This window comes from Ambystoma mexicanum, chromosome 4p (assembly GCF_040938575.1).
Source record: "Ambystoma mexicanum isolate Mex_15411 chromosome 4p, UKY_AmexF1_1, whole genome shotgun sequence".
Lineage (NCBI taxonomy): Eukaryota > Metazoa > Chordata > Amphibia > Caudata > Ambystomatidae > Ambystoma > Ambystoma mexicanum.
In genome coordinates this window covers 662,562,026-662,577,378 of record NC_090927.1, presented here as the reverse complement: position 1 = coordinate 662,577,378, position 15,353 = coordinate 662,562,026, and the positions used below count along the sequence as shown (strand labels likewise).

The following is a 15,353-nucleotide window of genomic DNA, read 5'->3' as shown; positions in this document are numbered from 1 at the left end:
GCCAGTAAGTCAGTTGAGGGGTGAATCTGTGTGTCTCTCTAGGTCCTAAGCAGTCTCTATTTAGGTATTTCCCAAAGGGGTGCGTAGGCTGAATTATACTAAGCACACCCTCTAGGATTCCTATTGGTTAAAGTATTTCCCCTCTCCTGATTTGAGAAGGAGATCTAGTGTCGTTGTCAAGTTGTAGCAGTCAGCCCGGGTGAGGACAGGCCCTAGGGCACGAACAGAGCGGAGCAATGTCTGTGAGGGGCGGGAAGGTCAAAAGCAAGCAGCCCACGATGGACATCTTTGCAAAGTCACAACAATCTCCCAACACCCCAATGACAGATGTGGCCACTCATCGGGAGGATAGCGCAATCCTAACGGCCATAACAGAACTGAGAACCTCATGGGGGGCAGCGATGGCAGACATGAGAACTGCACTGGAGAACAAAATAGATGCAGTGGAAATTGAGGTCAACCTGTTGAGACAGGACGTGAGGGCCCTGGTGGAGCGAATGAGTGGCCTATTAAGTGCGGTGAAGATTAACACGGATACTAACGCGAATAATGCCAAAGAAGTCCACATATTGAAGCAGCAAGTGGCTAACCTGGAGAATCGAGCAGAGGAGGCGGAAGGACGGGCGAGGCGCAACAGCGTACGGGTGGTCAGGCTCCCGGGGGGGAGGAAGGGCAAGATCCCACGAACTATGTGGAAAACATGATATTGCAGGAGATAGGAGCTGGTGAGCTCTCTCAGGGGTTTGCAATTGAGCGCGCACACAGGGCGCTGATGAGGAGACCGCAACCTGGGGCCCCTCCCAGAGCAATTATAGCAAAACCTTTGAACTATAGAGACCGAGAGAAGATATTGGAATTCTTCCGGAAAGGAGGGACGATTAAAAGAGGACCCGCGATCATCACTGCATATCCCGATTACACCATGCAAGTGCAGAGACAGCGGTATAGCTACGTGGCGATCAAGAAGAGACTACGTGCAGCTGGATACAAATACATGCTCCTGTACCCCACAAAGCTCAAAATTTTCCACAAAGGCAAAGCATTTATTTTTTATACCCCGGAGGAGGTGGCAACATGCCTGGACGCAAACGGCTGTCCGGAACGAGACGTGGAGCAAGATCAGCAAAAACACGATAAGTGACTATAATGCCATGTAGGGTTGCTGGAGGGAGGAGGGAGCCAGTAAAGGGGTAACAGAATTGGGAAACAGAATAGTGTCAGGAGAGGTTAAACAAATGACAATTGGACATGTTGGACTAGAATATAACTCGTGAAATGCATGACGGGCAGCGAAGAAGGCGCTTAGACCGGGTTATTGAAATGGAGCTCTGAGCCGGAGAAGGCTTACCCCCAAGTAGTAGAATAGTTGGATCACCATTAGGGTGATATTTCCCTGCTGAGCCGTAGTACAGCATTTGCTGGAAAAGGGCTAGATGCGGGGGTGCCTGCGATCCAGGGATGGAGCTAGGCAACAGTTGTGGGAGGGTGGCGGGGGGAGGTTGCAGTGGAAATTTGGAGTTGGGGATGTTGAGGTGTTTGGAGTTGGGAGAGTTGGGGAGGGGGGGAAGTTTGGGAAACAGTTGAGGTGCAAGCCTACACCCCGAAAAAACGATATAAGTCATGGGAGACCTTAAAATAGTTACTTTGAATGTTAGGGGGCTCAATAGCTATTTGAAAAGAAATAAGGTTATGATGTATCTGCGCAGGCAGAAAATTGACATAGCCTTGCTACAAGAGACTTATTTAATGCAGGAGAAGCTGGAAGTGATACGGAAGAAGTGGAGGGGGGGCTGCTGTGGGGGCATCATATTCATCCTATGCCAGAGGGGTAATTATTTGGGTGGCACTGCATGTCCCATTCCAGCTATTGCAATCTACGGCGGAGCCAGACGAGAGGACGGTGGTAATGAAGGGGCTGGTGGAGAACAGAGAGATTTGTATTGTAAACACTTATGCCCCAAATCAGGACACAGCGGCATACTTCAGAACCCTATATGGCAAAATCAGTGGGAGCGTGGGGGAGGCAGTGATCTGGGGGGGAGACTTCAATTGTGTACTGGACCCGAAAATAGATAGATCGGACACCAAGATAGACAGGCCCACTCCACCTGCGAGGACATTGCAATCACTATTAGCAGATTTTGGGTTGGATGACGCATGGAGATTATGCCATCCGCAGGACAGAGAGTATTCACACTATGCAGCCCCTCAGAACCTGCATACTAGGCTAGACTATGTGTTTGTTACACATGAACTAAGGATAGAAATAGCGCAAGCAGAGTACAAGGCGAGGGTCCTTTCCGACCACTCGCCGCTGATGCTAGTATGGCAATACCGGCCCCTAAGAGGAAGGATACCGACATGGCGCCTGCAAGCAGAGGCGTTGAAAGACAATGTATTTAGGGAGGACATGCGAGAGGAAATAATACGTTATTTTGAGATAAACACTGGCAACGTAGAGACAGCGGGCACACTGTGGGAAGCCTTTAAGGTGGTGGTGAGGGGGATAGCCATAGCTAAATCCAAAGGATTACAAGGTGGGATCTTGACCGAACTGCAAGAAGCGGAAGCGAAGCTAGAAATAGCGTTGAAAAGGAGAGGTAATACCAAAGAAGACACTGAAGTAGTACTTGAATTGCAACAGAAATGCGTGAGATACTGGGAAAAATTATGCAACCTCAACTACAAAAAGTATATAGAGAGACAGCATGCAGGAGGGGATAAACCATGGAGAGTTCTGGCATGGCTATATAAAAACGAGACCCCTAGACCCACGATCAGAACGATAGCAAAGGATGATGGGAGCATAGTAGATACTCAAGAGGGGGTTAATGAGGAGTTTGTAGATTATTATAGGCTCATGTACGGAGACTAGGAAGGAAGCAACAGCAAAGAAATTGGAGAAACGTTAGGATATATTGGATCACCACAGATTAGTGCAGAAGAGAGAGAGGAGCTAGATGCACCGATTAACCTAGAGGAACTGGAGGAGGTAGTGAGGCAGCTTCCCAACAGTAAGACCCTGGGGACTGATGGACTCCCAAGCGACTTCTATAAAACGTACAAAAATGCGGTACTCCCCCCACTCTTAGAGATGCTCAACGATGCATATGAGGTGGGGAAACTACCAGAGTCCCTGCGAGAAGTGGTTCTTATACCACTTCCCAAACCTAATAAGCCTGGCCGAGACTGCGGCTCTTACAGGCCCTTGTCAATGTTAAATCAGGACAGTAAAATATTAACGGCGGTCTTAGCAAACAGACTGAGGAGGGTCATCAACAAGCTAATACACCCCGATTAGACTGGCTATGTCCCCAATAGGAATATATCAAACAACCTCGGGTGTCTTCACCGAGTCATTGAATATGCGAACGGAGACGCGGGTGAAATGGCGATAGTATCGCTAGATGCGATTAAGGCGTTTGACTCGGTCAGATGGCCCTGGCTACTTGCGGCCCTGGCCAATTATGGCATAGGACCGGGATATCTCAAATGGGCTAAGCTATTATACAGCGCACCACTAGCCAGGGTTAAGACAGGAGCTATAATATCAGAGCGATGGCAACTCAGTAGAGGTACTAGGCAGGGATGCCCATGGTCCCCCATGCTGTATATTCTGGCCCTAGAGCCCCTGGCAATATACCTGAGGCAGCAATATGACGTAATAGGCATCACCATAGAAGGGGAACCGCATCTAATTTCATTGTATGCTGATATGTTGTTTATTTTATTTATTTATTTCCATTTATAAAGCACACAGCAGCCCTCAGGCAACGTGGCACTGTTACAAGAATATTTGCTTAGGTGCTGGTTACATAGGGGAAAGTCTTGGTGTTAAGTTACAGTGTAGTTGTTACACACATGCAGTTACGTGTTGGGTACATTGTTGGTTGGCATACATGTTTATACAGTAAGGCGGTAGTTATATGGTACATAGTAAGGTAAGTAGATAAACAGTAAGGTAAGGTTATAAGGCATAGCAGCTGAGAGATTATGGTCTACTTAAAAAATAATTGTCTTCAAGGACTTTCTGAAGGCCATGAGAGAAGATTCTTTCCTAATTCTAAGCGGGAGTGCATTCCATGATTTAGGTGCCAGCACTTCAAAACTAGATCCTCCTGCTTTGGCTCTGTTAAAGGCAGGGCATTATGAGTTGGTGTGAGTATAGGTCCCGTCTGGGTTTGGTGGAAGGTGCTTGGTGTATTCGTTCTATTAGATAAGGGGGTGCAGCTTCTGATAGGCATTTGTGGGTGATTGTGGAAGCCTTGAAAAGAATGCGCTCTTTGATAGGGAGCCAGTGGGCGTCTTGTCTAGCCTGAGAGATATGCTCTCTCTTAGGGATACTGAGCGCGGCTCTGAGGGCATTGTTTTGGGATATTTGTAGTTTATTAATGTTTTTGGAGGAAGTACCTAGGAGGAGGACATTGCAGTAGTCCAATTTTGCCCCTATGGTAGCTCTTGCAATATTGAGGCGGTTTTTGGATGAGAGGTGAGGTTTGATGGCATTGATGATTTTAGTTGTGAGTGCTGCTGAGGACGCGATATAGCTAACTTGTCTGTCCATGGAGAGGGTGGGGTCCAGGAAGAGGCCCAGAGTTTTTACCGTGGTTGAAGCAGGGATTATAGCAGTTTCAATTTGGAAGTTACAGTATTTGGTGTCTAGTTTTTTTAAGGTTTCCTTAGGGCCAACTAGTAAGATTTCAGTTTTGTCCCCATTGAGACGGAGGCTGTTGGCTGCCATCCAAGCCTGGATGATAGCATAGATATGCTGTAGGGTTTTCAAGTCTTGCTCATAGTCACCGGTAAGAGGGAGAAGAATCTGTGTATCGTCAGCATAATTGGTGAAAGTTATGCAGAATTCTTCTAAGTCCTTGAATAGTGGTAGAGTGAAGAGGTTGTAGAGTGTGGGAGAGGTGCACGAGCCTTGTGGCACTCCACACCCAATAGGGGATGGGTTGGCTGAAGCCTGGTCTGAGAAAACCCTCATGGCCCGGCCTTCCAGAAAGGATGTAATCCAGATGGTGGCTTCTTGGGAGAAGTGGGCAGAGTGTCTGAGGTGTCTAGCTAGGATCTCGTGGTCGACCAGGTCAAATGCTGCAGAGAGTTCGAGGAGCAGGAGTGCGGCCTTGCCTTTGTCCATGTTTTCTAAAAGTTGATTTTGTAGGTCTAACACAGCTGACTCTGTGCTGTGCTGTGGGCGAAAGCCAGATTGCCTTTTTCCTAAGATGTTATGCATTTCAAGGTAGGACTGAATTTGTAGGTATGCCGCCTTGTCCAAGATCTTCAACAAGAAAGGCACCGTGGTGATTGGCCTGTAGTTGTTTGGGGAGTCTGGGTCTAGTGTAGGTTTTTTCAGGAGAGGCCGGACCCAGGCTTCCTTAAGGGAGGCGGGTACAATGCCAGAGGCGAAGGAGGCGTTAATGAACGCTGTGATGAGCGGGGCTAATGTTGCTGCACAGTCTTTGACTAAACTTGCTGGGCAGATGTCACCCTTGCACAGTGATGGTTTTATGCGTTTCATGATTAGAAGGACCTCAGATATGGTTATCTCACTAAAAGTAAAAGGCGTTGGTTGTTTTAGGTTTTGAGGTGTGGGTAAGACTGGTTCTGGGTCGTTATGTATTGGGTGCATGGCAGTGGGTATGTTGTTAAGGTTGGCTTTGATTTTATCTTGCAGTAGGTCGATTTTGTTGAGCAGTGCATGTTGGATGCCATTTCTCATCTTTTACAGTTTGTTGTGTAGATGAAGGAGGGATCCGGAAGAGAACCTCCAATACATATTAGAAGTGATGGAGCGATTTCCGAAGCTCTCTGGCATAGCTGTAAACCCCGGAAAGTCCTGTGTATTTCAACTGGGCAGGTACAGAGGGATCCCGTTAGAGCAGTTGCCGACCCTGCAGATTCCATGGGAGGTGAACACATTCCGATATCTTGGGGTAGATATATATCATACGGTAGAAGCAGAACATAAACACAATATGGAGGAAACAGTTAAGAAAATAGAGAATAGTATGAAGTTTTGGGCGAAGCTACCCTTGGCAATGATGGGACGGGGGCAATGCTTAAAATGGTGTATTGCCCAGACTGTTGCACTGCTTCGTGAACATCCCATACTTGATACCTAGAAAATTCTTTGACAGGTTGGACGGCGTATGTAGAGAATTCCTATGGCACAAGACGAGGAACAGGCTGGCCCTATGGAAGCTACAAAATTCATATGAGAAAGGGGGCATTAAACTACCAAACTACGAAACTTACTGTGATGCTGGAAATGCATCGGAGGACAGGGCCTCCGTATCCTTGTCCTTTACTGCTTTTTATCGTGTGTTCTGTTTTCCGCGCAGGAGTTCATGTGGGACTCCTGGCGGTGCAGCTCTCTTTCTTTTGGTTTGGTGAACGGACCCGTGGGATACCCTTATGGCCCTAGTGTATGTTTTTGGGCACCTGTGGGTGGCCCACGGAGAAGGGTATGGGCTGGTGGCAGCTCCATTCTGAATTTGACAGGTGCGCGGAGTATCCTCCATTTTGGGATACCCCGGACCTGCCATTGGGATCAGTTGATTCCTGATGGAAAACAAGATGGCCCCCTTTCTATTACCCATTACCTTGTTTTCCCAAAGTCCTGGCAAACCCTGACTCTGTCCCTTCCCCCTGACCGGCTGTTGGATGGAAGTGCCATATATGGTGTTGTTGTGAAGGCCCAGTCAGACTAGCTGGAGCCTTCCCGGTGAAGTATGTTGTGGGTACCTCCTGTGGGTGGGACCTGGGTGAATAGAGTGTGTGGCGATATACATTCTGTGTTGTGGGTGTCTAGTATCTAATGGTTGACACAATGACTGAGACACCCCTGCCCGAAACCGGTATGAATGCAGCTTGGAGTGTTGAATGGCTTGGTACTTGTCCCAATACACATAACTTGTTGTGAGTGTCTGGAGAGAAGTGAATGGCCTGAATACCTTGTGTGCCTGATTGGCTGCCTGCCTGCATGAATGCCCGTAGTCGTGATTGGATGCTTGAGTGTGACCCAGTGGAATGAATGGGAGATCAACAGTATATCTGGGGACCTCTCACTGCTAGAAATCGTGTTCAGAAGCTGAAGTCCACTACGACGAGTAACTGGATTAACTGACGCTTGCCCTTGAAGCCCTGCTGGACGAGAAGAATTGCTGTTGCTCTCCTTCACAATCTGAAGGCTGCTGTGCCTCCAAGGACTGACCCAGAGAAGACCTGGTAAGGCGCCCTCTTCCCGAGCTACGAGGGACCATCGTGCACAGCTGATCTTTGCCAACGCTCCCTGGTAGACAGACCTTCGACAGGCTGCCGACCCGATACGGGGACTGCTGCCGAACTCCAAGGAGAAGCACTCGGACTGTTGTCCGCCACTGTCGACGACCGCCGTCGCCGACCGGAGCCGCCGTGCTCCCATTTGCCTAAGAACTTCCATTGATCATCGGACGCTCTCATCTGCATCGTCATCCGCTTGTCTCCCGCTGGAGAAGGCCCGACCATCGACGCGCTGAGGAGCATCCACCGGTGGGTTTCCCGCCACCTACAGACCGCAGAGATGCCGACGACTCGACGCCCTTGCTGGGCCACAGTTCTTCATCATCTCTTTGCGGTCCAGAACTATTGTCTGTCGTCGACGAGCACTGCTAGGAACGAAGCGGCCACTTCCCTGCCATAGTTCACCCTGTTCACCGTCGGACGTTCGACGACCCGTGACTCCTGCCTTAAAGGGAGGGCACTCAAGAAGGGCCGTCGATTCCCTGACGCCGAATGCCCAGTTCCCCGACACCTCTTGACGATCCGTGGCTCCCGCCTGAAAGGGAGGCACTCAAGAAGGATCGGTTGGCGCATCGTCGGAGAACTCTACTCCACCAGGTACATTGGGGGGGTGGGGTAAAACCTTAAAGGGAAGAAGTAAGAATATTGAACATTTGGACTGGGCTTGTGCTATATATCTTTATCTACAGGTTGCCCAGGTGGGGGGATCTCCACACAGAACTTTGCCTAGGTAACGGGGCCAGCATTCTGCCTATTGTTTCAACCAGCTTACGTTCCTTCCTATCTCTATTGCTGGTCTACTCGTTATTGATCTGTGTGACATTTTAACCGTACAGTTGATGCACTTTAATGAGATTTGATAACATTAGTGGTACCACTCTAGACGTGTATATATTTATCATTATTGACTTCCCAGTACAAAGTGCGTTATTGTGATTGTGTACATACCTTTGAATATTGATTATATAAAGACTGTGTTTTCAGTAATACAGTTTGTGGGCATTCCTTTGTGGGGGTTCGGGGACTACACTGTACTTAAGAACCAGCCTGCATCACCTCCTGAGAAGCTAGGCCTTGATTGCTCGTCCATTGCTACCTTATAGAGAATCTTGGCTGGGGTCTTCTGTGCCTCTCCTCTACCATATAGAGGGCGGAAGTACAGACACCCCCTACCAGTCTTTACACTTACTATATAGCAAGCCAACTACAATATGTAGCTAAATGGCTCTCTGAGGAGCCGACTTTAGAATCTATATTGTTCCTAAAGGACTGTGCCCCATTCTTCTTAAAAGAGATGACATGGTTGCCCAAGTCGGAGATGGAAGGACGCCCGAGGATGATGATGCAGATATGGCGGAGAGCCTGTCAGTTAATGGAAAATCTGTCCCCATGCTCCTTGCAGATTCCACTGGTCGCTGTGGCAGGAAAAGAAAAGCAACTAAGACTAATGATTAGAAAGCACTGGGAACTGGTTGGGATAGCAACAATGGGGGATGTGTGGCAGGAGGGGAATATACAGGATTTTGAGGGGCTGGTGGAGGAAACGGGGTTGCATGCGGGACAGTATATCGCATATCATGGGGTGGTGCAGCGAATCAAAGAGACATGGTCTGAAGTGGTACTAGCAGAGGAACCGGACGCCACCATAGACACGATATATGACGTAGCAGAGGGAGGACATGAAGTATCCAGATTATATGAGATGATAATGACCAAAATGGGGAAGGTGGTGGTGCAACTTAAACTGGACTGGGAGGAAGAAGTAGGGGCCCCGATGAGTAATGGGATGTGGGAGCGAGCTCAAGGATATCATAAAAAAGTGTCGAGAAACGGCAGTTACAACAGATACAATTATATATAACTCACAGGGCGTATATGACACCCCAAAGAATAGCAAAATTCAAAAACGCAGGACGTCACTCATGCCCCAAATGTAATGAAGAAAATGCGGGAATGGTGCCCATGTTTTGGTCATGTCCAATAATAGAAAGATTCTGGGGAGAAATAGCACAGAAGATGGATGAAAAAGGGATCAACATTGGTGTGGATACAGCATGGGCTTGCCTGATAGGAGGGTTTCCCAGACCACGTAAACTTAAGCATGTGAGCAAACTGAAAGATCTAGCGTATGTTCGAGCAAAGAGAAGAATTGCTATGGGATGGAAGGCATGTTATAGACCAAGACTGGAGACGTGGTGGAACGATCTACAAAAATGGGCAGAGGCAGAAACTACGGTGTGGCAGGAAGCGTGTAAAGGTGGGGAGGAGGAAGAGGCAGCAACCTTACTAGGTTGGAGGCAACTGATAGCTGAAATATTTGAGCCCACGCATGAATAGTCAAGCGACCAAGATTCAACAAATAACGTTGGGGAGGAATCCCTACTGCAGGATGTAGTAACGGAAAATGTGGGGAAGTAGGCTCGGTGGGGGTGGGGGGTGAAACTGTGGACTTTGACGCAGGAATGGATATTTGATTATTATTTGCACTGTTGGTTTGGTTTGTATTGTTTGTTGAAATAAAATTAATAAAACTGTTTAAAAATAAACCTGTTCTCACAGGGCTTCAGTTTTGTAAGGTTTCAACAGTCTATTTGCAAATTGACCCTAGGTTTGCTGCTGCACCAGTACTATGCCCAATAGAGAAGCCTTGAAAGCATTCCAGTTTATATATGGTTGGATATTTCCTGTACGTTTGTTGATCATTAAATATGTATTTGGGAATAGTCCATGAACCACTGACCTTATCAAAACCTTTTCAGGGTGCAGCCTACTGAATTGTGGTCTGAAAACACCTATGATATAACTGCTGCTTCTTCAATATGAAATAATAGTGTGGAGCTAGCTAGAAGGTGATTTATCATTGTGTACACCCTATGTGCATGTGAGGAAAAAGGTGTAGCTAGTTGTTGGAACCTCCAAACATTGTGAAGGCCAGGTTCAGCTAATGAGTTCACCCAGGGCAGTATTGCTGTCCAATATCTCGTTGCAGTGATTGAGAAGCCCTGAAGATAAGGTGTTAGCATTCCCACGTACTATTATTATCTTTGATCCTGATATGGTGGATGAAATGGAGAGGAGATACCGTAAAAAAATATCCTGTTGTGGGTATAGTCTGATACCGTTAAGGTTGAACCTGCTAAGGAGCCTTTTAGGATTATTTAAGCTGCCCTCCCTATTGTACGTTGATGCCTCTAGGTGAAAGGGGACATTTATGTGCAATAAAATCGCTAACCCTGGTTGTGAAGTTGTGGTGTCTCCTGGATAAAAGCTTCATCGATTTCACCCTCTCTTATTATAATGAACAGCCTAGATCTTTTGTTGGAGGAATTCAAACTGCTTTCAACACAAGTCCATGAGTTTGTCGTCTGGATTTTTTCCAGTCGTGTAAAGAGCGACATGACTTTTTCGCTATTCCAAGTTAATCATACTCATCATGTACTGTCAACATTTTTTGGGGAGTTTCCTGACTTGAAAGGTGAGCTCGACAGAAAAAAATACCTATATGACATCTTGTGTTCTCAAAGATACGCCGTCATTGGTTTTAATTCTAATGGATTCCTCCCTCCCACAGATTCTTCATCTAGGATGTTCTATCCACAGCACAGCATTTCTTCTAAAACTTTTCCGCTGCCAGGTGGTTCACAGAGCAGCTCCTCATCGGCTCTGTCTGATGCCTCTACTTGCCCTGCGGCAGACATGATATTGGGGCCTTTATATATTGAAGGCCGTGCCCGTGAAATTTATTTTTTATGCACACTCTGTTCAATTCAGGAACCCACTCGTCGGAATCTTTGAATTCGTCGTCATCATGCCCAGCCCTGCAAAGGCCTTGGGGTTCAAATAATGCATGGGTTGCAGCTAGCAGATGCCGGTTTCGGACCTGCACCAGATTTGTTTATACTGCTTGGATGAGGAACACAATGCCCAGGCTTGTAGATCGTGTCAGTCCAACCACCTGAAGGCCCTCCGGGACGGACTGCAAAACACTTTACCTTTGTTCACAAAACGAAGGGTGATGTCATGCAGTCTAGTTCGAGGTTACGCAGTGTCAGTCCAAGGAGCGATCCCTTCCACGTGAGGAAAAGAAGAGGAAGCATTGCAAGACATCCTCCTGTTCTAGTGGATCCTTGCACCAACACTCTTCCTCCTCTTCCATGAAGAGGAGACTCTGCTCCAGAGGTTCTCTAGAGCAGGATCATTTACCTTTTCTGACCCAATCCTCCACTCTGGAGGAATGGGAAAGATTTTTCTAAGCATGCTCGACATCTTTGCCAAGGTTCAGACACCTTCGGCAGTGGCACCGTTGACTTTGGCCCCAGCGCCGACAGGACCCATTGCAGCTTATGCAACCGCCAGGTTACCCCGCTAGGGACCACTCCCGCACACCCCAGACTCTGGCCTGGCCAAGAAGAGGGAAGAGCGTCCCTTCTGCTCGACTGTCCGTTACGGTGTTCAGGTCAGACCTGTTATCTTCACAGGCACTGAAGAACCTCTGGAATATGCTCCTCTTCCCTTCAAACCCTTCATGTCAAAGATGTGTGACATCTACAACGAGGAGAGGGGCTACGCCCCCTTTGGGTTTGACCCTTTGACTCCAGGGAACAGGGGGACTTACCGGAGGAGTTTGATGAAGAGGGTGAGGACCCCTAAAGGCTGGCATTGGACCTCCAAGAAGCTAGTGGTCTGGATACTACCTCTGAGCTAGACATTCTTCCAGCCTCCAACCCCGGGTAAACCGCAAGTAGAGGCTGATGGCAAAGGTGGGCAAAACTCTGGGACTCTATGCTCCATACAGGTTGTTACTTCCCAGCTGCTTGTCTGTTGGGACAGTTCACACACCCCAAATCTGCAAGACATCTACACAAAATGAAAGATTTAGCGTACTTATTGGCAAATCGTAGAATAGCTATGGTATGGAAATCCCCCCAGGGGCCCTAGGATAGAAGGTTGGTGGAGTGACCTGAAAAAGTGGGCTCTGGTGGAAACAGTGGCCTAGAGGCAAGCGATACAACTGTGCCGGTTGGATGCTAACGAAAACATACTAGCATGGAATTTTCTGCCGCAGACCCTGTTTGCACAAGCAGAGGTAGGACCAGTTCAGGCAGATACACCTCTGTGACTCCCATACGGGAACCAACCCTGAGAAGTTGACGCTAATCCCTGAATGGTATTAGTCTTCAGGCAAATTAGGGAGGTTGGAAAGTGGTTAGGGGGAACCAGGTCGTTGGATGTTAATGGTGTTCAAGGCTTTTTGGTGGTATTGCAATAACCATGATGCGTTACAGGCTGTGTTTATACAATAAAGTTTGTTAAAAAGAAAAACATGCTCTGGAAAATTGCAAAGCACCCATGTAATGACTCGTTTTCTACTTGAGGAATTAATTTGGCAAGTGTCAGTACGTAGTTCTTCACACCGTTATTCACTATAGTCAAACCTCATGTCATGAGGAACAACCAAAACATCAAGGACATATCTTATGCAGGGTCTCCGTATTAACAGTTGCCTTTCCAGACAATACCCTGGTATCTATAACATTTCTTGGAAATCTTAATCCCACTACTGCTTGATGAACTACAGAATATAAAATCAGTGTTGACGTTGGAAAATCTCAGAATCTTAGTAGCTTGCTCTGTTTAGTGAAAAAGGGATGGACCTGTGGAAGTGCCAAATCCTTACGGGGGAGGATTGCTTCTGTTAAAGTTAACATTTTTCCATAAAATCTTTATTCGGTTTGCAGGATAACAATGTACACAGCCCCTAAGGTGCTTGGTTCTTCCCTTTAGCACTTTAATACAGATATGCAAACATTAATTTTAAAAATGATATGCTTATAAAATGTTAAACATTCTTGTGGTTTCAATATATTTTTTCAGTGCAAGGATGGCCGTCCGCTACCATCAAGGGAACGGCGATCTCTGCAGCAGTTAGAAGAAAAACTTCGGACACTTCGAAGAAGAGAAAGACACCTAGAACATTTTGAGCAGAGCTGTTGGACTTCATTCTGCAATGTCCTGCGACCCCTGAAAGTGAGATTCTTTATTGTAACTGTGTTATCTCTTCTCAAATGCCCTGTCCCCTTTCCTTCATTCCACTGGACAGGACCAGAGCCATTTTGCAACTCGCTGCCTACAGTTGAAAGCCAGACATACACACCTGCGTGCAAGCTGCACCATACTCTACAGGGTGCACTTTTGATAACCCTCCCACCAGTCCTTTTCTCTGAACCTTTAGGAACTAGATACCTCACCTTAATCCTCTGGGACTCTTTTCTTAACCCCATGTACCCACCATGTTTACTTTATTTTTTTCCTCCCTAACCTTGTCGTCTGGGGTGCCCAAACCTCCACTCTTCCTGTTGGTACTGCGACCCCCATTTCCTAACACCTGTCCCGCAAGTAGTCTGTTTCGGGTGTTTGTGGCCGGCTTACACTTTGGGGTGACACAATGTTGGTTTGATCACTTAAAGGAAGGTTTAGTTTCACCAGACGTTCGGCTCAGAAAACCAGAACTTCAAATGTCCTCTTTTCAACACATTGCCACCAGCCTCATGACCCCACTCCCTCACTATTTTGCTGATCCACAGGTCCTTCAGCCCCTTCAATTGTTAGAGCCATGTCCTCCTCATATTTCTTGATTCACTCCCTACCAAAACCCTGCTGCTCTAATGTGTACCTTCAAACTCCCCAACATCTCTTGCCCCCATCAACTTTAACTTGGCTCTCTATCAGACCACTAATTCACTTCACAAACAACCTAATCATATCTAAGGTAACTTTCTGAACTAGAATTTCTGATTCGTCCCTTAACATAGCAAACTGTGCTTTTGACCATCTACCTTTTATGGCCACTCTTATTTACTGTGCTGTCCGTGCCTCAACCTCTTACATCTCTTATGTCGCCAATTAAAACTTCAAATTGGACTCTCTGGCCCCTTACCTAGCTCAGCCCCCACTCAGGCCTTCTCCATTTAACTGGACTTTGATGACTTCTACCTGGCTCTCCGCACCAGCTTTCAAAGCAAATAGCCTGCTTGCACCTTCATTAGTTCGACCCATCATTCCCAATATTGGGTTGCGCCTGAGATTTACCAAATAAAGACTGGGCCTTGCTATTGTTAATATTTGTTTTTAGAGGCCCCCAGACCCTGCATACAGCCTTCTCGCTCCCTGTGTCCCTGCTTCCCCTTCTCGCTCTCCTCCCGCCTCCCAGGCCGTGATTGGTTTGCTTGCTCCTTTTAACTGACCTCCCCAGGGGAGCCCACTGCCCGGCAGCCCCTGTGGCTAAGGGCCCCAAGGCAAAGAGCGGCTCCCACTGAGGTGACTCCATATCGTCTCTGCAGGTGTCAGCAGGGGAAGCCAGTTGCTAGCTGTCAACCAGCAGCGAGTGACTTGTAAGATAGTAGTGGCCTGGGTGGGGAGTAGAGCAATTACTCTACCCCAGAAGCCTGGCCACATAGCAAACTTATCTACACCGGGACAATATTGTCATTACTATCCTGTGGCTCCCTGTTGCCCACTATACAGGACTCTCAAATCTAGCTGTGTATTATCTTCTGCTCAAACTGCATTGTGAAACCTAGGCCTCATTCCCACTGTACAGGACTCTCAAATCTAGTTGTGTTTTATCTTGTACTCAAACTGCATTGTGAAAGGTAGGCCTCTCTCCCACTATACAGGACTCCCAGGTATAGTTGTGGTTTATCTTGTACTCATGCTGCATTGTGAAACTTAGTCCAATCTCTCTCACTTTACAGAACACTCAAATCTAGCTGTGTTCTATCTTGTACCCAAACCGCATTTGAACTTAGGCCTCAACTGCGCAACACAGCCAACCTAGGTGCCATGTCACCCACAGGCCACAACAGAGCAGCATGCTGGCGCACCACTTGGCCCAATGAGACCCACCGCAGCTGCTCCCTACATTCGCCATCACACAGCCCACCCCCCTTGCACAGCGCACATTCAATGTGCATCCCTCACCCCCTCCTTTCCCCCGCCCTCACCACACCTACCCCCCTCAACCTGTCTCACTCTCCCCCACCCGTAGATCCTGCTCTGCGCAACTATGA

The 15,353-nt window shown here is 47.5% G+C and overlaps 1 protein-coding gene across 2 annotated transcripts in view; it reads left to right on the top strand.

Moving 5' to 3' along the window:
- LMBRD1 (LMBR1 domain containing 1) overlaps positions 1 to 15,353 on the top strand; it is a 1,758,308-nt gene that overhangs the window by 1,128,768 nt on the left and 614,187 nt on the right. For both annotated transcript variants that reach the window (XM_069606201.1, XM_069606202.1), the window contains one exon: positions 13,159 to 13,311. In XM_069606201.1, coding sequence (XP_069462302.1) covers positions 13,159 to 13,311 — 153 coding nt within the window. The remainder of the gene's footprint in view (positions 1 to 13,158; positions 13,312 to 15,353) is intronic.